Source organism: Schistocerca serialis, chromosome 2 (assembly GCF_023864345.2).
Source record: "Schistocerca serialis cubense isolate TAMUIC-IGC-003099 chromosome 2, iqSchSeri2.2, whole genome shotgun sequence".
Classification (NCBI taxonomy): domain Eukaryota; kingdom Metazoa; phylum Arthropoda; class Insecta; order Orthoptera; family Acrididae; genus Schistocerca; species Schistocerca serialis.
Genome location: NC_064639.1, coordinates 416,800,870 through 416,827,117, shown reverse-complemented (window position 1 = coordinate 416,827,117; position 26,248 = coordinate 416,800,870). Strand labels below are relative to the sequence as shown.

At 41.8% G+C, this 26,248-nt stretch overlaps 1 protein-coding gene across 1 annotated transcript; it reads right to left on the bottom strand.

Moving 5' to 3' along the window:
* Nucleotides 1-26,248, bottom strand: LOC126457264 (protein takeout-like). The gene is made up of 6 exons (XM_050093427.1): nt 26,084-26,248; nt 19,355-19,447; nt 16,674-16,821; nt 13,257-13,390; nt 7,566-7,718; nt 1-235 (listed from the first exon to the last, which is right to left on the bottom strand). Exons 1-6 carry the CDS (start codon nt 26,163-26,165, stop codon nt 78-80), a joined length of 768 nt encoding a protein of 255 aa, XP_049949384.1. The 5' UTR covers nt 26,166-26,248; the 3' UTR covers nt 1-77.

Sequence of the window (26,248 nt, the reverse complement as noted above, 5' to 3'; positions counted from 1 at the left end):
TGTTTTCAAGTAACTTTTACTGGCACAGAAAAACATGGCGATAACAACAATTTGGTACAATTGGCGGTCACTGCGGGCTACACATTCTCTGGGAAGACCTCATCGTAAGGCACCAGGTTCGTGATACCGGACAGAATCTGCGTCACCACCGCGGCCAGCGCCTCCGCCAAGGCCGGACCAACCTCCTTCGCCACGTCCTGCCAGTTTTCGTTAAGGAATTTGTTTGTGTTGTCACCTGAAAAAAAAACACAAGTGACATGTCTCATCAGTACATCATCTCGTATTGGCAGATTACAGACTGCGCGCAAGAAGGAAGTGGAGCAGTAGAAGAAGACTGCACGACCAGAGGGGGAACAAGAAGGACGGAGGAAGGAATGGTGCATTTAGGTGGATAAACTAACCATGAAAACTTAGTGAGTTAGCATACCGATGCGCATTGTGAAATAATAATTCCTCGTTTACATGAGCTGTGCGTTTAAGGCATGTTGGTATCTCAGACTTCTAATGGAGTTAAATGGTTCCACGAGCTATCGGCCAAGTATCCCTGCTCATTCTTAGGGGGAAAATGCTATCTCTCGTTTAACTGACGGCTTCTGCCACATACACCCAAGCTAACAGCTGGGCCGTCGCCGGCGGTTATTTAGGGTTGCGTTACGTGTTTCGCATGTAGAAAGCAAATGCTTTGCTACGTCCTCAGCTATCTTTCTGTCACAGTTCCAGGCAACAGGCTCCATCTGCTCTCCCTATTGGTAATTAAAACCCTATGGCATGGTGCGCGTGGGATCTCAGTTTCTGCTTCTGATGCTCTCTCGGAAAACTGAGGTAGTGTAGTTTTTCTGTCTCTTGTCCGTGTAACAGTCAGCTCTTTTCGTAATTTGACCCATAATGAAAGCTATAGCGGCAAAACAGATATCATCATGTAATGATAATCACAAAAAAATCATCTATAAATGTTCAATATCCACTCGAAAGTGACCACAACAAACAAAATCAGAAGAATGTCTCCCAGTCACTCTTCATATTATATGTTCACTAACATAGTCCATCGTTGTAGCAAGTAATCTTCTCTTAGGCATGTAATGGGCCTGCTTTACATGATCTGTGACTCAGTCCTGCATATTCCATTGTTGAGGAAGTTATGTGTTAGTTCAGTTTTTACTTATGCTGTTATAGAGCATTTCCAGACTAATTGGGACTAATAATAACGATATTATTGAACACACATTCAAGGGCAATGGGGAACTTTATTCTAGAAAGAACTTGGGGGCGGGGAAGAGGCGCCACTAATTACGTTTTAGCGAGAATTAAGAGGAGTAGTACAAACGTTAACGACTAGTCGTTATGGTCAGTAATATTGTGGATGGGCTGCTCACCAACAAGCATTGCAGACAGCGTGGTGAGTTAACGCCTGCAGCCCTCTCGAGCAAGTGTACACTACCGGTAAAAAAATTTCCATCACTCGTGCTAAAAACAAACACCTCTTACAAATTAAGAAGATCAACAAAATAAGTACTTTCTCTCTCTATTATCAAGTACAATACAATATAGTTTACATTTTTAGTCTCTTCAAAGTATCCACCCTTTGCCCTCAAAGCAGGTGCACAAACTCTTGGAATTCTGTAGATAAGATTTTGTAGTGTTATTACAGATGCATCAGTGCAACAGCTCTGTAAATTACTCCATAGATCTTCAACTTAGATGACCTCAGTTTGCTGACCTCCATGTCAAGTACACCCCATAAGAGCCAATGAGATTTAAGTCGGGCGACTGACTTGACCAAATCATATTCTTCAGTTTCCTACATTTCTCTTTCGTATTGACATAGCCTCTCCACAGTTCAGAAGCACGTTTGGGATCATTGTCCTGCTGTAGAGCAAACCTGCTACCAACAAGTCTCTTCCAGATGGAACGCCATTGTTGATCAGTATCCTCTGATATCCTTCCTTCTTTAATGACTCTGTAATTCTCACTAGACGACAGACTTTACCACTTGTAAAACATTCCCACTGACTCTTAATAATCTCACTGCGAAGACGACGAACAGACATTAGACGATAGCTTCCATGTACGTCATACCTGGATTCATCCGCGAATATCGCATTGGACCGTGGCTGCACGCTCGAGTTTTTACGTTGCTGTGCCCACTGCAATATTTTAACCCTATTTTGTTTCTATAATAAATGTTTCTTTGGACTCTATGCTCCCCTTTAAACCCTATTCACAAAAATGGCGTTGGAGCTGCTATCATGCTGCTTACTTACTTGCAAATTTCAGGTGCAATACGACTCATCTAACGTTCATTCTATGCACATAGAACTGACCTTCCCTAGAAGATGTTACTCGGGGCCATCCAAATCGCGAAACACTTGCATTGGTACGACTTCACTTGAAACGCTGCGACACGTACTTCAGTGTAGATTGGGCTACGCAACTTTTCTTGCTATTACCCTAATACATCTACATTACGTGATTACTCTGCTATTCACAATAAAGTGCCTGGCAGAGGGTTCGATGAACCACCTTCATGCTGTCTCTCTGCCGTTCCACTCTCGAACGGCACGCGGGAAAAACGAGCACGTAAATTTTTCCGTGCGAGCCCTGATTTCTCTTATTTTATCGTGATGATCATTTCTCCCTATGTAGGTGGGTGCCAACAGAATGTTTTCGCAATCGGAGGAGAAAACTGGTGATTGAAATTTTATGATAAGATCCTGTCGTAACGAAAAACGCCTTTGTTTTAATGATTGCCACTCCAATTCACGTATCATGGCAGTGACACTATCTCCCCTATTTCTCGATAATACAAAACTAGCTGCCCTTCTTTGTACTTTTTCGATGTCATCTGTCAGTCCCACCTGATGCGGATACCACAAGGCACAGCAGTACTCCAGAATAGGGCGGGCATGCGCAGTGTAAGCAGTCTCTTTGATAGACCTGTTGAACCTTCTAAGTGTTCTGCCAATGAATCTCAGTCTTTGGTTGGCTCTACCCACTATATTATCTATGTGATTGTTCCAATTTAGGTTATTTGTGATTGTAATCCCTAAGTATTTAGTTGAATTTACAGCCCTCAGATTTGTGTAACTTATCGCGTAATCGAAATTTAGCTGATTTGTTTTAGTACTCATGTGAATAACTTCGCACTTTTCTTTATTCAGGGTCAATTGCCACTTTTCGCACCATACAGATATCTGAATCACTTTGCAAGTCGTTTTGATCATCTGATGACTTTACAAGACGGTAAATGACAGCATCATCTGCAAACAATCTAAGACGGCTACTCAGATTGTCTCCTATGTCGTTAATATAGACCAGGAACAATAGAGGGCCTATAACACTTCCTTGGGGAACGCCTTATATTACTTCTGTTTTTCTCGATGACTTTCCGTCTATTACTACGAACTGTGACCTTTCTGACAGGAAATCACGAATCCAGTCGCACAACTGAGGCGATGCTTCGTGGGCAAGCAGTTTGAGTAGAAGACGGTTGTGAGGAACGATGTCGAAAGGCTTCTGGAAATCTAAAAATATGGAATCAATTTGACATCACCTGTCGATAGTAGTTATTACTTCATGAGTATAAAGAGCTACTTGTGTTTCACAAGAACGATATTTTCTGAATCCGTTCTGACTATATGTCAATAAATCGTTTTCTTCGAGATACTTCATAATGTTCGAATACAGTATATGTTCTAAAACCCTACTGCAAATCGACGTTAGTGATATAGGCCTGTAATTCAGCGGATTACTCCTACTTCCCTTTTTGGGTGTTGGTGTAACTTGAGCAATTTTCCAGTCTTTAGGTACGTATCTTTCTGTGAGCGTGTAGTTGTATATAATTGCTAAATATGGAGCTATTTTACCAGCATACTCTGAGAGGAACCTGACTAGTATACAATCTGGACCGGAGGTCTTACCTTTATTAAGTGATTTAAGCTGCTTTGTTACACCGAGGATATCAACTTCTATGTTTCTCATCTTGGCAGTTGTTCTTGATTGGAATTCAGGAATATTTACTTCATCTTCTTCTAGACAACCTTCCCGATGCAGAGCTACACTTAGAGCATATTTTTCAATTTCAGTTTCGTGCTTTCGTCCCTTTAGGAGGTAAAGTGGTATGAACCGGATCATGAACTCAAACACTTTGCTATATGCACCCAATATACTGTAAAGTAATTCGAACTGATTGCTACACAGACAGCTGAAGGAATGAGGCCTGTCCGAACGGAACTAATTTAGGTAAAGGCACATCAGTGATGTTGTGGATAGTCAACGCCCCTCTGCATTAACAACCAATCAGATAAACCAGAGAGACGCGTTGTCTTTACATGTTTGTATTTGTTTTACTATCAGAACGGGAATGTGATAGAATTTTTAAAACGAAATCCGATTTTTAACCACAAATTCATAGTTCTGATAGGTGATCGGAAACTTTTGACCTAGCGACACAAAGACTGACAGAAGCCAAATGACATTATTATGACAATTTACTTGTTTGTTAATTTCATCTGAGACGCTTTTCTCATAAAACAAACAACTATGTTGTTCATTTACTGCGAGGTGGTAAAGGAAAGCAGATACAACGGCAGTGTAGTCCTCGACACAGAGTTGTGGTTTTTAAAGGGGTTGATCGTAAAAGAGAAAAACATTGTGACAGAGAAAGGTACATTACTAGCATAAGTATCTCTAAAGCAAAAGCTAAAGCCACGGACAGCCCGTGACGAAATTAATATGTCTTGAAGTAAGAGACGGAGCGAAGTGGCGCAGATGATAGCTCGCTGGACTCGAGTTGGGTAGCACGACGGTACGCATCTGGCCATCCAGATATAACTTTCATTGATTTTCCAAAATCATTCTAGGCAAATACTTGGATGGTTCCTTTCAAAGGTCACAGCCCATTTCCTTCTCCATCCTTCAAATGGTTCAAATGGCTCTGAGCACTATGGGACTCAACTGCTGAGGTCATTAGTCCCCTAGAACTTAGAACTAGTTAAACCTAACTAACCTAAGGACATCACAAACATCCATGCCCGAGGCAGGATTCGAACCTACGACCGTAGCGGTCTTGCGGTTCCAGACTGCAGCGCCTTTAACCGCACGGCCACTTCGGCCGGCTCTCCATCCTTGAAACGTTAAACCTAGTCTTCCTTAAAAGTGTGCTATAGGGTATTCCACCGACTCGGTAGAACTGCCGGAAGCACACTAGTACTCAAACGCGCCGAGAAAACATGGGAAACTACATAATCTCCCTCTTTCTTCCTGGTGAGGGTGCAAATTGTGTGGTGGACCGAAGATTTTCCGTTCTGAATTGGAATAATCCCCATATGATTTTACACACTTACTAGCTACAGCTCCACCGCTAACTTAGAGCCACCAAGGCCATATCAAACGCCATCAGCTGAACCAGTCAGCCCTCAGACAACACCTAAACATATCAACACCAGTGCACTCAAAAACTGTGACTCATTGTATCATTTTTATGTAGAAATGTACACTAGTGTAATACAACTGAAGTGCAATACGCCTTAAGGGGTCATCAGGCTTCTGACCAGTAGCCACATAATACTTTATGTGGCTACGAAGTTCCTCTCACACTCATGAACTGAAATATAATCCTTTGCTTAGTCGACTTTCGGTGGATCCGCAACGGAAGTTTAAGTAAAAGCAGGAATATACAGCAATTTGCACTATGTTTCCCAATGGTTCTTCGTGTCTAAAATATGTTGTTGAATGTCTTCTTCGATCACCAACGCATTTTGATGATTTTCTTCCTTCTTATATAACCCAGATTTCTATCAAGCGCGGAAATAACGTCATGATACAGTATGCAGCAACAGGAATCATTACGTTACCAAGGCAATCCTCTGTGCCACTGTGAATATTCAAATTCATGCCAGTCTGTTCAGTTATTCTTCATGTGTTGGCATCCTTGTCTGCCGTGTATCATGTGAATCCTGTAAAGCTTCTAGCGCTAACATAAAATTTCGTGTGAGTCTAATTACTTTTATAAATTAAATATTAACAGAATTACGAGCTGCGTTCAGTAAGCACCGTAGCAGAGGCCTCTAAAACAATTCATTTTCCCATTGTCGTTCGACTACGCGATAGCCATCACGTCAAGTGCGGAAGCAATGATAGTTCTTGAAGACCAGACCTGCGCCAGTGCAGGCCCTATTGGATTCTCTTCCAAATTCCTGTACGCTGTCTTACGGACAGAGAGTAACTGAATCTGTTCATCCCTGTCGGTCCATCGGATAGGGAATTTATGCTTGGCAGGTGCTTTACCACTTTTGGAGAGGAATAGGCATTTCTTCGACTGGGTTTCACCCCTTCCTTCTCTTTCATAACTCTCATCAACTACACGAGCACTATCTTACACTCCTCATGTTCTGACCAGTGAACTAGAATACAGCTTGAACTTTAACGAAACCAACAAACTACGGGGACGAATTTCTGACTGGATATTGGGGAAAAAAGGACCTATGAACATGTGTCCAGGAATGCATCGTTGCCACGGTAGATGGCGCTGATGAATGGAAGTTCGTCTGTCCACGTGCCGTGTGTTCCTTGTGTGTTTCAGGCTGTGTGACTGATGCAGCGTACTGTGAGCGGCAGAATAATCCGGTATTCATGGCGGGAACAAGCTGAGGTGGTGTATGTGTACAGCCAAGGAGATGGAAACGGTAGAGAGGCAGCACGGCTATACCAAAACAAATACCCTCGTAGACAGCAAGCACATCACACGACATTTCAAGACCATTTTGTGCGTCTGTATGATCATGGGTCCTTTCAGACAGACAAACGTGCGAGAATGCGGCAGACTGTGCGTGCACCAGATTTGGAGGATCGGGTTCTGCCTCTCGACCGTTTCCATATGCTTGGCCGCACACAAATACCACCTCAGCCTGCGACCGACATGAATACCGGACCAAGTATGCTGCCTCAAGCACACTGCTTGCAGCACACAAGGAACACACAGTCCCTGGTCAGAGGAACTTTCATTCGTCAACCCAATCAGCCGTGGCAGCTGTGCAGTTCCGGACACAGGTTCATAGGACCTTTCTTCCTCATTTCCTGTCAGGAATCCGTCTATGGAATTTGTAAGTTTTAATAATGTTCTCCCGATATAAACACAATTAAGAGACGGCACGCTTCGAAAATTGAAGTTGTCCGATGAATGCGAAGAAAGAAAGTCTTCCTGATACAGGAGACTAAGCACTAGGGCTATATCTCAGCCTACACTGACACACATTTAAGTTTAACTGCCGCAGGGTGAAAAAATTCACGGTAGCAAACTCTCTCTGTTTCCTATTCCAGCAAAGCATCACAGTAAAACCGCCCACGATGCATCGCAAACATACTACGTGCTGCATTCTACTGTCTCATAGGAAACACGCTTGTCATCAATGGTACGAAATTATGCCAGAGTGAAACAGAGATCAAATTATTAAACGTTCTTGCACCAGTCTGACGACTGGTGATTGAAGCCCTTTTGGCGATGTGTTGTAGAAACCCATGAGACGTGTTACAAGGAGAACGCTAATGTGTCAGTTTTCATAACTTACTCAGAGCCTTGTCGCCACCGAACAGACCGTCCAGGTTGATGTAGGCGCGGCTCAAGTCGTACTTGATGTCCGAGTGCACAGGCTTAATGTACTCCTTTCCGTCGTCTCTCTTCTCCAGCTCCCAGTGGACCGTGACGGTGAGGTCCAAGTCAGCTGAAAATAAAAACAAGCGATGTGATTTGGTGGTGTAATTTCACTGATGGGTTTCTCATTCTAGTTTTGAAAAACTCAATTGGTTTCAAAGTTTCTCTTGATACCGATATAACAAGCAGAGACATACTGACAGAACACTTATGGAGAAAATGTTGCAATTAGACCATACGCTGTCTGAAAAAATAAGTGACTGAGTAAATTTAGAATTAGGCTTCGCCTCCAAACAGCTTTTGTCTGTTACGCAAGTTTCCATGTGAAGAAGCACTAGCCTACACAGAAACTTATAAAAATATTGTTTGAATTTCTAATTTCAGTCCTCTGTTTCTGTATACTCTAGCAGATATTTTTAAGTCCAGGGAATTGCGTTTGAAAAATTAAGATCTATTGTACAACAGCTCTCGATGTGTAATCACTTTCATATTTTCGACCCTTCAACCTGCAGAGTGACACGTATCATGTAGCTCCTGTTGTTGCAAGAATCTACATCTATCCTCCGCAAGATGCCTTTTGGCGTATGGGGGAGGGTACTTGTGCTACATTTACGGTTTGCTCCCTTCCCTGTTCCAACTGCGAATGCTGCATGGGAGGAAAGACTGTTGGCAAACTTCTGTACGAAATGGAAATTCTCAAATTTTCTCATCATGATCATTTCGCAAGACATGAATGTAGCAAACTATATGTCCCCTACATCTTCTTCGAACGTGCTATCTCGGAATGGTAATTGCAAACGTCTTTGTGATGCACAATCCCTTTCTTGCACCGTCTGTCACTGAAGTTTGGTTCGAATCTCTGTGTCGCTCTCACGCTCAGTAAACGCCCCAGAGACAAAAAGTACCGCTAGTCTTGGGATCTCCCACCTTGTAATGGCCCCAGACTGATGATGAGTACTGCAGTATCGATCAATCGAGGGTACTGTAAGCTACCTCTTTCATGGGATTCTTGCATTTCATAAAATTTTTCCAATGATTTTCGCTCTGTCTGCTTCTTTTGTAACTACATTGCCTGACAAAAAATAGTAAAATCACCACAACACATGGTCGAAAGTAATTGTAACTTCGTACACATGCACACCATCAGCGGTTACAGCTGCAATTTTCTGTGATAGGCAGAATGGCTCCCAGAGAGCATAATTGTTATTCGTATTTAGTATTGGTATCAGGCCTGGTAGGATATGCAGCCAGGAACGGGCACAATTGAAGATATTTATGTTGGTGACTGAGAACAGTGTATTGAACAACATTACATCAGTGTTTTCGTCATTTGCAGACTAAAAATTGTAGTTATTACAATTGTATGTTGTTAGGTTGGTTAGTACCTCCAAGTACATTTGGCAAGAGCAAGCCATAAACGCTTATTTTCGCCTGGACAGCATAGTTTATATTGCAGTGTGGATGCGTGGACGCACAACAGGTAGTCTATAGTACCAGGCGTAGTCCACTTCGAGGTGCAGTTATGATTGTGCAGAAACATTAGGTCGTAAAGTTTGTGATGTGTTTGTGGGAAGACTGTTCAACGCAGATAAAAAACAACTTAAGTGTGTGCAAGCTAAGGTACCACACATAAAAATATTTGCACTCGTACCTGTTACACCCTGTGTAAATGACGTGAATAGCGTCAGATATTGAATGACTGAGTGATCATTGTGGACGAGACGGAGATGCTGTGTATTCATATGAGACAGTTTTATCACCACTTGATGGAGTTTGAAAGGTGCGTCATTGCGGACTTCCATTTGGCTGGCTGGTAGAATCATGAAGTATCCAGATTTGTGGGGTATTCAGATGTGACAGCTACCTGATGTTGGAGTGCATGAAAACATGAGAGCAGAAACACTCTTCGTCAAGGTTGCTGCCAACCACGTCTGACAGACATAAGGGACGATCGGTATATTCTGCACCAAGCCCATCTTAGCCCCTTCACATCAGACCTGCCAACCCGAGAACAAATAATGCACTTCCTGCAACATTCACTGCCATCCCGCACCATTGGTCGGTCAGTGGAATTACCGTTCCACGTATAGGTTGCCATTAACACCACAACACGAACGACTGCAGTTGGAGTGGTAGTGTAAGCAGGAAACAGGGAATGCTGATAAATGACGTCACACTGAGTTCAGCAACGAATGGCAGTCCTGCACTAACCCGAATGAACGCGTCAGCGTGTTATGGCGAAGACCTGGGAAGGTGTCCCAATAGTTCGATGTTTTGAAGAGGCACAGCGGTGTTATTTCTGGCTTCATGGTGGGGGAAGCCGTCGGGTATGACTTCAGAACGCGGTCGATAGTGATCGAGGGAACTCTAACATCATGACGGTAGGTCACGGACATTCTGCGTTCTCATGTATTACCTCTCGTGGTGCCCTTTTACAACTGGACTATGTTGGTCCACACATGGCATCATGGCATGTGACTGCCAACGTTGACGTTCTCCTGCAGCCAGCAAGATCCTCATACCTGTCCCCAACGTGTATGTCACCAGCTCGAACGTCACCTGCGTCCCAGATCAGTATCCAGGTTATCAAGGATCCGTTAGACAGTCATGGGACGTCTTACCTCAGGAGAGGACAAAACGGCTTTATCACACACATCACAACTGAATCAGTTCACGCATCAACGCCAGAGATGGTGCAGCGTCGTTCTGATACGCAGGCTCGTACTGCCAAGTTTGACTAGATTTTCTAATCACTGAAATAATATCACATCGCTTCTCAAGCCGTGAAGCTCCATTTCATTTTCTCGTCCCATCTTGCAGTATAATTTTACGTGACTCTTCCAGCTCCCATGTTCTCAGACGATTACTACCAGATATTTGATGTTGTAACTGTTTCCAGTGGTTTAGTGCCACTCGCATAATCGAACAACAATGGAGTCTGTTTATGCTCAGCTAATTTATTTGTGTTCAAAGTAAATTGCCATTACTTTCAAAATTACTTTTACATATGACGATTTCATGCCATTCAGACCGACTGGACTTGTTTTACCTGTTAGTGATTATCTGTTGAATAGTCACTAAACCGGTCCAGTCTTCCTTGAACTTAAACGTTTTTTCAGTTGACGACAGAGCGCATCTGTATGCAAGTGATGCAATACACAAACCTTTGATCCATTACCTAATGGCGTTTGGACTGGTGTACAAACAGAGCCAGTTCAGTTTCACAACAACTGTGTTTGTCTAATTCATGTCCATGCCTACAGAGGATCAATATATCTTCAGTCAAAATTTCTAATAATTTGGTACAACAAAATGTTACGCGGTTATGACGCAGATAGAGCATGTTCATAAACAAAATACATTTGTATTTTCTGTAGAAATCAGAAAAAAACCAGTTTCGAAATAAAAAAGTTGTTTGCATGAGCTCTTGTTCAAGTTCCCGGCTGCCTGATTTATCTCTCTCACAAGTAAGTGCTGAGCTCTCCCAATTTTAATCAAATTTACTTTAGCCAGTGCTGGAATATTATCTAGTTTTGAAATATTATTTTATTAGTTTGTTGATTCCGTTAGACAACAGTGCTAAAGTCTTTCTCTAAGATATAAGCTCATTAGGAGTTCTTACGACAGTGTGTTCGCAAGTGGCGACAGGGGTAGTTGCTGTACACTCATTGAGGACGTCTACCTCATTTTTCTCTTCTCTTGTAGTCTCTGAAAGCTGTTGCTGTAAGATAAATATTACTGGAGACTCTTATGACACTTTACAGTATTTGAAGAAGCGATGGCATACGATAAAGATAAACTAGAGTGTATTTGTACTTTCTGAGTGCTGATCTAAAGTACACCTCCCAATGACCACGACGAGAAATTGACAGAAAATCACATTTTTCCCACTCACCATAGGGGAATGGAAAATGTATACAAGGAGGGTGATGAGAGTATTTCCGGAAATATCGTCTGCCACATCCCATACTGTGGCTTTCGGAGCAACTGTAGATTGAAAGAAATACGCATATCAAACGTGATACAGTAGGAAACACGTGGCTCGTAACGTCAGTTCAAGACATAAGAAACTGTCACTAAATTACCGTCAACCGGAATTACTTTACACACATTCTTTGTGTTTCTTGGTTTATAAAGTGTGGTTAGTTATACAACTGACAGAAACGAGTTTGTGTACACCATCAGGACTCTTAAGGACAATTGTAACCTGAAAATGAATGAAAATCACGTTTATGACGTGTCTTAAGAAAAATTGTGTATAAAGTTACCTCTACCAAGGGGTAACTTAACAGACACGTATTTAGCAAGATATTCGACAATATTGCCTCGTAATGGTTAACTTTACACGTGTACGGAAAATTTAAATGGAATGAAAACAGAAAGCTGAAGAGGCGCGACAATTTTCGTAGCTTTATTGACTTGTCGTAACACACTACAAAAATCAGTGGAAAATGACGAATCATTGCAATTTTAAGTTCATAGAAAATAAGCTGAAGACAGTGTTCCTGTAGTTTCCGGAGCGCGACTTCTCACTCTTCACTTTTATGGCACTTCTACGGCAGCATGAGACAGCACTAACTCTAATTTGATTGCAGTAAAGACTGATATGTACGTAAGTGATTACAGGTGTTCTTTGAACTTCAGAAACACTCTTCGCACAAATCTAGGTTTATCAAGTGCGCCCACAATGTCCTTATAATTGATTTCGGAGATATCATCAACATCAGGCCATATAAATATGTATGTTAAGTCACCCGTTATCTTCACGAAATTGTCTCTCATCGCAACAAATAACTTTGTCCACATGTCCAATAAAGTTCTTGGTTTTCTTTGTTTTTACTTCTGTTTGCATCTAGCAGCCTATGTAAAGTTTACCCCACCCAATCGTGAGTCGTACACCTTCGGTTGTTCTCGGCTTTCTAGTAACTTTCGCCTATGGTTCCCACCTCTTGAGACCTTGTTGAAGTACATTTCACGCAAACCAGAATAACAACTAGAACGTAACTATGATATAGCAATGAGACTTTCTAGGTAACGTACAATACACAAAGATACCCACGTCCTGTTAACTGCATTTATTATCCAGCAAAATGATGTACCAACAACACAATCACGTCTTTCCTACCACTAAGGTTCACTGTGTCTTACCTATGCAGCCATTTTACTCAGAACTTACAAAACTGGCCACGTGCAGCCCTCGATAGTACTTAATGGGAAGAGAGTCAAGTAATGCAGGTTGTGAAAAATAACACCGCTTGACGGTACTCTGGGAAAGACAAGAGCATAATTCCCACGTTTCGCGTCAACCAAATTTCGGCGATAACCTTTCTTCCAAAAGTACTAACGCAGTAAGGTAAGCGCTAGAGCTTACGTGAAGTTTGTAACGTATGAGAGCAGTCATGAGAAGGGTGGAGGGATTGGAGCTGTGAGGCGTGCAAATACGTTATTGTATTAGTATACATTTCTAATTCTATAGTAAATTCCCAAAGAACGAAAGGAAGGCAACGGTTAGCTAGTGGTCGGAGAGGAATCATTTACAGGAGGACAAAGGCTGGAGTGAGACATAGAATGGGAGGTGATATTGCCGCTGACATGCACTTGTACTCACTGAGTGTGATGTTGCAGTCTCCGTTGCCCTTGATGGGAACCAGGAGGATCTTGCCGTCCACGACGTACTTGCCCACCATCTGAACTACCGGGACGCTGGCTTTTATCACAGCTTCGTTTTTGGCGAGATCGAAGCTGAAAATGAAACAGTGATGTAGTAAATGATTAAATCTCGTACCACTCCCACAATTATAGAAAGCGGTTGTGACAGTAAGCACGTTCACCTTGATCGATAGAGAGATCACAGGGACTAACATTATCTAGGTAGGTGGGCAGTGATTTGAACCTCACTCATCCTAGATGTGTGCCAAAAAGTCATTTTTTTTAAAAAAAACGAAAATGTTAGTAGGTAAACATGTAATTTGAGAACGTACTCTCCCTTAACCCCTATCCACGTAGTCCGACCAGAATCTCTTTGGGTTCCCTGCCAGATTTCGAGACAGAATTTCGTTGTGGAAATTATTAAAAGCGTCTCACATTGAAGTACGCGCTATATTTTGAACTTCTGCAGAACTTTGCCATCTTGTTGATTTTGCGTTCTTTTAAATTTGTCATGCTTTTTCGCTGCTTCTGCAACAGCGTTCTGACACGTTTTGTGTACCATGGGGGATCAGTACCATCACTTATTAATTTATGTCGTATATATCTCTGAATTGCTGCCGATACTATCTCTTTGAAACCATTCCACAACTTTTCTACGCTTACATGATCGGATCGGAAGGAGTGAAGACTGTTTCTTAAAATGATGTTATGAGCATTTTTATCAGCTTTCTTAAATAGATATATTTTGCGTTTCTTTTTGATGGTCGTAGGTGTAATGTTATTCAGCTTAGCAGCAACTGCCTTGCGGTCTGTTGTTAAGAGGTCAAGTGTGCTTTCGCAACCATTTACTCTTCGAGTGGGCTCATGAACTAATTGTGCAAAATAATTTTCTGAGAAAGCATTCAGTACAACTTCGGATGACGTTTTATGCCTGCCGCCGGCTTTAAACGTATAATTTTACCGGCATATTGAGTGTAGATTGAAGTCACCATTGACATTTGGGGTACCAATTTGAAATGAGACTCAAGTTTTCTTTGAACTGTTCAGCAATTATATCATCTGAGTCGGGGGGTCGGTAAAACGATCCAATTATTAGTTTAGTCTCATTGTCAGGTATAGCCTCAACCCTACTATTTCTCAGGAACTATCTATTTCAATTTCACTACAAGGCGAACTACTTCTGACACCAATAAATACTCCATCACCGACTGTATTTCATCTATCACAAGCATGAGCATGAAGCATTAAGCACCAAAGATTTCATATTGTTGATTTCTAACTTTCATTAACCAAATGCCTTACTACATATACTATAAGGTTTGAAACCTATGTGCACTTAAGTGATTACCGCTTTTTACAGTCAGCCTCCATTCGACTGGTTAATTATTGTTTGTTAATTTTTCTTTACGAACCTCTTCATTTACTGATATACCCAATGGCTCGATAATAGTCTGTTACGTGCTATGATCACTGTCTACCCGTGTATTAGCCTTCCTACTGGCTTTATGTTGATTCCACTTGCAATGTAAATATTTAAAGTATAGCAATAAAAATATATTCATTACAAACCATCATCATCTTCATCCTCTTCATAACCATCATCAACACAATTTGACAAACACATGCAGATAAAATTATACATTACAAATAAAATTAATTTTTATTTGAATTATATAATGTTACAGCTATAGAAGCGATGTACACTCACACCTGTACCCAGCTTCCGCAAATAATTACTCGAAAATGGAATTTTCATTCCGAAAATGGTCATGAGATGTTGACTTTTGAAACGTGGGTGTGTTGCAGCCTTGTAATGTTTTACGTTTTAATGTATCAATCATCTTAAAGTCTTTACGTACACTACTGGCCATTAAAATTGCTACACCAAGAAGAAATGCAGATGGGAAACGGGTATTCATTGGACAAATGTATTATACTAGAACTAACATGTGATTACATTTTCACGCAATTTGGGTGCATAAATTCTGAGAAATCTGTACCCAGAACAACCACCTCTGGCAGTAATAACGGCTTTGTTAAGCCAGGGCATTGAGTCAAACACAGCTTGGACGGCGTGTACGGGTACAGCTGCCCATGCAGCTTCAACACGATACCACAGTTCATCAAGAGTAGTGACTAGCGTATTGTGACGAGCCAGTTTCTCGGCCACCATTGACCAGACGTTTTCAATTGGTGAGAGACCTGGAGAATGTGCTGGCCAGGGCAGCAGTCGAACATTTTCTGAATCCAAAAAGCCCCGTACAGGACCTGCAACATGCGGTCGTGCATTATCCTGCTGAATTGTAGGGGATCGAAAGAAGGTTAGAGCCACGGGTCGTAACGCATCTGAAATGTAACGTCCACTGTTCAAAGTGCCGTCAATGCGAACAAGAGGTGACCGTGACGCGTAACCAATGGCACCCCATACCATCACGCCGGGTGATACGCCAGTATGGCGATGACGAATACACTCTTCCAATGTGCATTCACTGCGATGTCGCCTAACACGGATGCCACCATCATGATGCTGTAAACAGAACCTGGATTCATCCGAAAAGATGACGTTTTGCCATTCGTGCACTCAGATTCGGCGTTGAGTACACCATCACAGGCTCTCCTGTCTGTAATGCAGCGTCAAGGTTAACCGCAGCCATGGTCTCCGAGCTGATAGTCCATGCTGCTGCAACCGTCGTCGAACTGTTCGTGCAGATGGTTGTTGACTTGCAAACGACCCCATCTGTTGACAGGGATCGAGACGTGGCTGCACGATCCGTTACAGCCATGCGGATAAGATGCCTGTCATCTCGACCGCTAGTGATACGAGGCAGTTGGGATCCAGCACGGAGTTCCGTATTACCCTCCTAAACCCACCGATTCCACTCTCTGCTAACAGTCACTGTATCTCGAACAACGCGAGCAGCAATGTCGCGATACGGTAAACCGCAATCGCGATAGGCTACAATCCGACATTTATCAAAGTCGGAAACGTGATGGCAAGCATTTCTCCTCCTTACACGAGGCATCACAACAACGTTTTACCAGGCAACGCCGGTCAACTGCTGTTTGTGTATGAGAAATCGATTGGAAACTTCCTCATGTCAGCACGTTGTAGGTGTCGCCACCGGCGCCAACCTTGTGTGAAGGCTCTGAAAAGCTAATGCTTTGCATATCACAGCATCTTCTTCTTGTCGGTTAAATTTCGCGTCTGTAGCACGTCATCTTCGTGGTGTAGCAGTTATAATGGCCATTAGTGTATTACGTTTCGCAGTTGTAATCCGAAATCACGCAAGAAAGTCCTCCTATTGCACACTGACCGGAAGTAAAGAAGCGCTTTGGCAGGAGCCTCTCCGTGAAAACAGGCGCAGCGAGAACTCACTTGGTCTCCTTGATGACCGCGTCGGTGACGCCGTAGAGGTTGACGTCATTGAAGGTTATGCCGAGTCCCACGCTGCCGTCGCCTGGGCTCACCTTGATCTGACTCACCTTGAGGGGGTTCATAGCCGGCACGTTGTACTTGCGGTCTCCTGCGGGACAACGGAAGCATCAGAAATCTGCGCTCGAGGCTGCGCCGCGTCACGCCGGAATCGTGACCCAGAATCTGTGCCTAGTCGGCAACCGTCATTTCTCAACGTACTCTGCATGATAGCACAACGATATGCGTATGAAAAAGTAATTTTTCCGGAATTGGCTGTTACGTGATAATTAAAAGCAGAGGGGCGCAAAACGTTAAAACAGTGAATTTACGTGTATTTTATTTCACTAACACATGAAATTTTGTTCGTTGGTAAAGTGCAATGTACAGTTTAATTTTGCTTTGGTGAGTAATTTGAAAACACTGTAATAAAAGAATAACTAGAGTTTCTTATGAAACACGCGGGGAACGTTATTGGGCCAAGTTAGCCATATGTTTCTTAGAGGGTAGGACGTCAAACGGGACGACTTGGAGCAGGAGACACACCATAGGAATTTATAATTTCCACTGTCTATCATTTTAAAAATAAATTCATAAAACTTTGTCAGAGTGACCAGAAAGGATTCGGGATTTACACATATAGTGGTGGAAGTTCAAAAATATAAGAAAATAATTTCTTTTTTTACATTTGTATTTCACCCTTTTTTCACTTACCATTCGCTGCATTTGTTGCTATAGGTACGCTTTTCTTCATAAGAAGGGAGATTCTTCGATGAATTTTGCACAGCATACAAACCGTCCTTACAGGTGTATGAAACTCTAGAATTTTCCACATCTATTAAAAACCGTGGTAAAAATTGTGGTAATTAACTATAAAATTTGTATTTTTTTAAACATGAAGTTTAAAATATAACAGCTCAATCTTTTTTTCATAAATTAAATAAATTCTAGAGTTTTATACACCTGTAAGTATGGTTTGTATGCTGTGCAAAATTCATGGAAGAATCTCTCTTACTTATAAAGAAACGTGTACTTATAGCAACAAACGCAGCCAATAGAAGCGAAAAAATGATGAACTTTCACATGTAAAAAAATATTTTGTAATTCTTTTGAACTTCCACTGCTATGATTGTGAATCCTGAGTCCTTCCTGGTCATGCTGACAAAGTTTTATGAATTTATTCGTAAAAGTATAGACAGTGGAAATTAAAATGTCCTGTGGTGTCTCTCCTGCTCCAAGACGGCCCGTTTGACGTCCTACCGCCCTTAAATGTGTGAAGCGCCATTTCCAGGCAACGCAAAAGACACGGAGAAGGTACGTTCAGTTCATTTCTTGCGTAAAGTTTTAACAACAAATAGGAACCGAAGAAAGTTTAGTGAACAAATAAACAATTTATCTGATCGCTCTATAATAAACTTGTCTGACATTCGAAGGCTAACTTCTTCGCTCATTTTTGATTGTTGTTAGTTCAGGTACTGAATGGTGGCTTTCAATCCGTTACGTACTTCATTTGTCAGACATCTGTGCCCCAGAGTGCTTCATTTCGAAAGTGCTGGATGGAAGACTGCAACGCGCTTCCATTTCCTCAAAACTGCAAGGTTTGCTTAATATTTTCTCTACTTCAGTGGTCATCTTAACATATGTCTGGAAAGTTTCTTATTTTGTTCTGTTAGAAAGACTAAACGGGCACAGAAGTCACTGTGAAAAAAATAGTACAGGTAGACACTCCTATGGACCTAGGCAATAACTGAAAGCAACACCTTTTTTAAAAGAATTACCAGGTGGGCGTAGACATCGCGCTCTGAGTGTTTATTACAAATTTAAATATTTATATAGACAATTCATCCGTCACGGAAATTCAAAAAATTTCGAGAATGTTTTAATTTTAAGTTGGAAGTCAGATAACAAACGAGAAAAGAATCTTTTTTTCATGTGATATATCTAGAAATTAACAATTTTCTAGTTTTCTTTCCTGCACTGTAACACTTTGCTTCTTGCCAAATTTGATGTTTCTAGGTCAACGTGAAGTATTCTATAGCTGTTAATGAGTGAGTTTGGCAGTATTAAAATAGGCTGGCCGTATATTTTGATTGCACTGACTTAGACCTTACCTATTTTACATCATTAGGGACCATAGACATTAGAATGTGACGTAAATTTCAATTTGATTCGTCTACTTGTTTCTGAGAAAAATGTTTCTTAACATTCGGACAAGCAGACAAACGGAAAACAAAGTTGTCGTATAAGGGTTCCGTTTTTAATGATTTCGATACGGAACCTTAATAAATACTAACAGGTGTCTAAAGTTTACAAATTGTGTAACGAGTTATTCAGAATCTTTGTTACAGCAGATGTGAATGTATGTAAGCATTAGCACAAAACAGCGATAGACGAGTGACGTCATCAAAGCGGTTACAATGCCGAAACATTGAGCGACCTGGTGCTCTGTGGGCGTTTCTTAACAGATATAGATTAGCTTCGATTCAGATACAGCTTTCATGTTCCAGTGTCGCACAGAAAGAATGAAATATTGTGCTAGAAATCGTAAAGCTTCATGTGGAACTGACTTCTTAATATGGCAAACGATTTACAGCACGACATGGTATGGCACGCTACAGATTGAGAGGACGACGTCCAGTACTCACCTTTGAGGATGCTCGGGATGGCCTCTTGTGCATGCTTGTAGGCGCAGTCGTTGAGGTTCGGGTCATTCTTGGAGCACGGCTTCACATAGCTGGCTGCAACAGTACAGTTTTGATTTTTGAGACACTGCCGTCTCCAAAGCTATAAGAGCAAGTAACAATGACAAGAAACAGAGACAAAATAAAAACTTCAAGATAATCGAGCGAAAGAGATACTCAAATGCTGTTCTCAAAAAACAAAACAAAAAAAAACGAAGAACTATCAGTCAATATGACACACACAACGTTTGATAGGAAGCGACGGCACTATATCTTTTGCGGTGGTACATAGCTGTTGGCTCTCCTTTTTCTTGTTGTTGCTTTGCACACTATACCACCCACCTGAAAGAATTTGTCTCTTTATGAGGCGCAACAGAGTTATATCGTTCTCGAGTTTTCGCAGTTCTCTTTGCTTCTTATTCTAGTAATACCTAAATCCAAACTGATCTGAAGCATTATATCCACATTTAGAAAATAAGCGTACATCATAATTTCACATTTCTGAAGAACTAATAGTGTGAGTGAATGAATTGAATTCTTTCCCTCTTTTTCTCCCTTCATTATTATCGATCGGAAGTCGGGACTATGGCTTTCACTGTCTACCAAACTTTACTTGATGATCAGTCAGTAAAGAGGAAGTTTAACTGTTAATAAATTAGTACGAGGTATTCTTGTGGGTCAGATACTAGACGCAGCCCATGCTCATTCGAACAGATATGATGGATGAGAGCAAGTGGCGACATGTCACAGACAGCCATTCGTTTGGAAAGAAAAAGAGGAAGGGGTGAAGGTTAGCTTTGTACGTCGGCGAAGAGAACATCAGAGACGGAAGACGCGATTGATCGGGGAAGGATGGGTAATGAAATCATTTGTGACCTTTTCAATGGCGCCAACCCAGCAATTTAGGGTAAGCACGGAAAATCTAGAGCTGGATGGCCCTCCGAGGTTTGAGCCACCAACCTCCCGAATGCGTATCCCGTGTCCCAACACATTCATCTCGAGTCGCTTGAGAAAGCCAAAGAAATCAAAATCAAGATGGCCAAACAGGAGTTTCTATCCCGTTTATTCGCAGTAATAGTTAATTCTCTTAACGAGTATGCCACTTCACTAGTAATTGTATTTTTGAGGCAAGCAAATTTGTACACCAGTTGATTTAATTGTTTGTTTCAACTCGATAGAAATGGATGAAATAACAACAGAATGGAAAAGGAAAACTCAGTAACTACAAGACCGTTCAGTATTTTATCTTCAACGAAAAATCAGACTTTTGGAAAAACATATTTATCACACACATGCCAAGAAAGCACCAGCATTTCGAAATTAAGGTAAGTTTAATAACTCGTGACATTTAATATGTTTCTTCGAAAACAGACTAGAGACGAATATTGAAGACATACGCGACGCTAATTAGCTATCGGTCAGAAAATGAATATATCAAGGAAATTATTGTAATAACTAGTGGTAGCTAAATATAACTGAGTAAAATGGAGATGACGTAAAGTCAGCCAAGCACTAACCAATAGCTGCAAGCATTAAATACGAATAATTACAGTGAAGTGTGTATGACGAGGAGCTCAGTTTCAGGGCAAAAGGAAGTGCCACTGTTGTTCGCCACACGGTATGTGATCAGCGCGTTTTCACAACACACGTAGCAACTTGTTTCGTTTACTGAAAGTGTCCAGGATTTTTCCGCTGTGAAAAAACCGGAACGGGATACAAGTAAGCGCACGAGTACAACTGAGTTGCTTCTTGAACGAAAGGAAGGCGTAAGTTTCGCAAGACGACATGACGGCATCGGGAGTCGACATATTGCTGTGAGGCGCCAGTGCTGCCGTCCCACGGTCTGTAAGGCAGCGGACGGTGAACAGTCGGTTAGCAGGCCAAGCAGTCACAACGTCTAGCACTCAGATTAATTCCTGTGTTAAAAGACTAATGTTCGGTAAGAACCGTAGAGGGGAAAGAACAGTTCTCTCCATGTAGAAAAGAAGACCTGCACAGAATGAAGCGAAAAGACGTTTACTAATTAAAGAAATAAGAGCACTGCCCTCTAGAACGGCCACCAGGACCGGCGGAGGAAGCTACCGGAACAGGTACAAGCAGAATGCTGTGCGGAAATGAATATGAGCAGTGACTCAACCGTTAAAGAAGAGACTGGATCCATTTGGCTGTTGTTGGTGAAGATCTTAAAAATTTACCGAACAGAAATTTAAGGCTATAAAATGTACAAACGAAATCCATAGACAAATCTGGGTTAACTAGCTGTGTTGACATCTTCAACTTTTGTAGTCCTGTCTCCCTCAGTTGCGTGTAATATTACGGTATATTGATAATTTTTACTTATGGACCGTCTGACAGCAACTGAATAAAACACACGTGTTTTATTCAGTTGCTATCAGGTGGTCCATAAGTAAAAGTTATCAATAATCTGCCTTAACTACTTTAACAGAAGAAGGAATATGTGAACTAAAGGGTGTGAAACACGTTTTGGAATATGAACATCTGTAGTCATATACTTTACACTAATATGAATGTGTAGATTAACAGATTCACATAAGAAAGCAGGAATGGGGTGTGCCCCAGTGGCAGAGAAGGTAATTGCCTGACTACACACCCAGGTAGCTGTGGTTCCATTTCCAGCTGGTCTCAGGCTCTTACTCACACTTATTGTTTCTTTCACGTATGAAAGCCATTCATTAAGGTGAATAGGGCCAAGCTGCACCTTGGTTCGCGATCCATGTCAAAATCTAAGTATCCCTACAACTGGCTGGATAAGTCAGGTCAAAGGTTGGTAGGGTCCAATAGGAGCATGCCTAGTAAAGCTCAGCGTTGCTCACATCTAGCTGCAGGATGAGGACAGCTTTAATATAGTTAGCAAGAGATGGTGTCGAAAGCACACTCAGCTGAAAATAATAACTAAAGCCATTGAATTGAATCCTACGGTGGTTTTGTCGATAACTCCACTGTGTAACCACTTCAAAAAGTAGCAAAATATACATTTCTGACGAAGGTATATTTGTTATCATCGAGAACATATATAAATTGTTACATAAACTGATTCCCAATTGCTTGAAAAATATTTTAATTAGCTTGTGGCGGTCGTATTTCTTCAATATAAGCTTTTTTTGTCAAGAGCTGTAATTTTATCTGTCAAAAATAGTATTCTATACAGACGAAATTAAGTAATTCGTACCACAAGTCACCAGACAAATATCCCCTCCAAGGTGCATTATGAAAGTCACTCCACCTAGACATACACTTGAGACACATTGCGTACTAGGTGGAACAAGCTTTTGGTGAAGAAATACGACCAGCAAAAGCTAAATATAGCATTTTTCTGCTAAATGTTAATCATTTCCTATAAAAGCTAGCTGATAAACAAGGCACAGCCCGGGTATTCATTTTGCCAGTTTTCTATCAGAAGCTAAAACAACAAAGAACTGTGTTTACAGAGAACTATCGAATAAAATTCATTTCCATATATTCATGAAAACACCCTTGAAATTATGGAACAGTTGTACAAAGTAGAAGCAGTAAAGAACAGTTTCGATTCCATAGTCGGTTTTGTCTCTAGTAGTAGACCATCATCATATAATGCACTTTCCGGCTTTCGGTGATGACGCTAGGAACAGCTGAGTTGACCCCAGTCACAAAACTGCTGTCCCAAGAGTCATCATGGTAAGCTGCATGGTGCATATTCTAAATATGACCTGCTACTAGAGGCCGAACCCTTTCATATTTTTAACAAATGGCTGTGCGATCGATTCTGTTTCTGACTAATTTTAATTGAGTGGCAGATCGCTGTTTCCAAATAATGATATCTAAAATTCTATAGTCGTACAACATAATATGCACAATGTGCAGATGTATACGTACAATATCCAATTTATGAAACGTTACCCCGGATAGTTTTTATATGCTGGGAGCAGCTGCATCGCGCGTCTGCAGCGTGATCTTGTGAACGTCTCTCTCTTCATAGCTCTATAGACTGATACTTTTTTCGCCTCCAGCCATTCGTGCTTCGCAGTTGAAAGCTGTCAAAAGCGCTGCCAGATGTGGGGGATTTCATTACTTTAACTCGTCTGTTCGAGTGTCTTAATAGTAAGGAATAAATGTATTACAACTTCACGCATGATGCGACAATATTTCAAGCATCTAATTGTTTATTACGTCATATCTCCCTAAGTATGTTAGGTAGGGGGCCTTGCTCTCGCAGCAGTTGTTGCCTGACAGTACAGGAAATCTGTGCTAAGTGTGGCTGAAATCGATCCAGTGGTTTAGGAGCAGATGTGAAAACACACACACACACATATATATATATATATATATATATATATATATATATATATATATATATATATATATATGCTGTTGGCTCAGGAGAGAAGAGACAAATTTAAATCTGAGGATGGCTTTTCTGGTTGTTTAGAGCAGAGCCGGCTACGGCGTGCAAACTTCACGTGCACGTGTGCAGCGTGTTTGGACCGCGTGCGGGCCAATGCCCTAGCTGTCACGTAGTTTTGCTGGGTCCTTCCCAGAAGTACCTGGAACAGCGCGACATTTCATTTAGAATTGCGCTGTATCATTTTTTGGTTGGCACAACTCTTTGATTTCGTCAGAATCGTGCTGTCAGCACTGTTAAATCTTCCCTATGTTCTCGTGGTATGAAAGACGCCCTAGATCCACTGGACGTTTGCAGAAAGTTAGTCAGTCCATCGATCTATTATTGCAGTCCTTTAAAATGAATGGGCATGACAGAAGAGAGGGTTGACTGTTCTCAGTTCGCATAAGCGACAGGTGCTGCAAATCTGCAATGTAACGACATTACAATGCCATGCAAAAAGAATTGAAAGAATTTAAAGATTTGATTGACAATGAAAAACCAAAGAGTTACGACGCTCGACTAATGGGATTCGATGTTTTGACCCTCAACAAGCACTGTCCGCTAAATTTGCAGGCCTGGACCACGTAAAGTAATTAGTGGAAAGAATACTAAAATTTCTGATATCGCACATTGTCAGTTGCAACAATTTTCAATAGAACTGTACGAAGAGTATGGAAACTAGACATAGTACTCCAACGTACCTTGATTAAGTCAAGGGGCAAGCTTGGAACGATTCTTCGATTTAAAACACGCTGTTATAGAATTTATTAAGGAAAGAGGGTTGCAAGGACGAAAATTAGAATATCTAGAATGGATTGCAGACTTCGCATTTTAAGTGGACTTGGCTACAACTGGCCACAGTAAGACACTGCGAAATGATTTCTTACTGATTTAAAACGGATGCATTTAGAAAGAAAACAAAAAACAGCGCTGTACAAGTGACACATTCTCACAAAGAGCGTCCAGTTCTATAAGCTCACTGGCACTGAGGAACACGCGCGGTTTGAAAAATTCTTTATGGTCTTGAAAGAGTTACAAGGAGTTATATGAAGTTTTTCAGGACACTGTCTGTCTCACATCTGTTTCAGGGCTGTTTTCGATATCCTTTGCCGTTTGAGTTGAAAAGCGGTCCTGCGCTTGTACAGAGGTAACTGACTGATCTGCAAAGTAATTCCAGTTTTAATGACAAATGCCTTTAAATTTGAAACGTCTACATTGCTTTCCTCAGGTAGAGTTTCGAAGTCTCCATATGAAGTTGCTGAAGTATTACAATATTTCGATCGATATATTTGTGTGAAATGTTGTTCGATTATGAAACTAAGTAAGTCAGGATTACGTGTCAACCTCAGGACGAAATTCCGTGAAATGATCTTCGTCTTTTCATATGCCGACAATTTGTACTAGATAAAAATTATATTACAGTCTTCAGGGTGCCAAAAATAATTAAATAAGGCTGAAATTTTTGTTTGTTTCTGATCTGTGTTATTGAGAAATGTGAAATATAAAACGAAGTACAAGCCAACTAGTTTGCAGTGTGACCGCACTGCGCGGGCGTGTCTGTAGTTTTACCCTCTTCTCCTCCTCACGCTCAGGCAGCGCGACGTAGCGGTAGGGGAAACGTGACGTGACGTGACTCTGAGCGCTTTGGCACTCGTGCCCGGGCACGACCCTCAAGCCGAAATCTTGACCGGTCATGGTCTAGACTGTAGTGTTGAACTGAAGTTAAACGTGAACAATAGCAGGTTCGGACAAGAAGAGAACACAAGGTTTCGGTATGTATTACCACAAAAGAAATGCTTAGATTCGATGGGAGGAACGGACAACTAATGATGAGGTGTTAAATCTACTTAGGGGAAACGAAACTTGTGGCACAGCTTGACTAAGAAAACGGATCGGTTGATAGGACACATCCTCAGGCAACAACAAAAAATTAAACTCCACCGGAAAGCCCAACGGTACTGACCGACCACCCTGTCATCCTCATCCACAGGAGTCACTGGATGCGCATATGGATGGGCAGGTGGTCAGCACACCGCTCTCCCGGCCGTATGTCAGTTTGCGAGACTGGAACCACTACTTCTCAATCAAGTAGCTCCTCATACGTACGTAAATTGGGGATCAAGGCTTGACCACTGAAAGGAGGTTCAAATGGCTGTAGGTCGTACGGGATCGAGTATTTTGGAGATATGCGTCAAACCAGCCTTCGTGGTTCGGTTTTCAAAATTTAGAATAGGATCGTATTCGACGACGCCAGTGTGGTCCTCGAGCTGAACGAAAAGTGAAACTTGAGTGGACTGGATGTGGCTACTCACGTAGTTTGAGAGCTGACGAGGGAAGGACGGTAGCCGAGACAAGCAGCAACAGCAGCAGAGCGCAGGAGGCAGCGGCGTCCATGTCTGGTGCGCTTAGCGTGCAGGAAGGCGCTGTCCGGCGGCGGCGGTGATGGTGGCGACTACGCAGGCGGCCGGCCGCGCGCC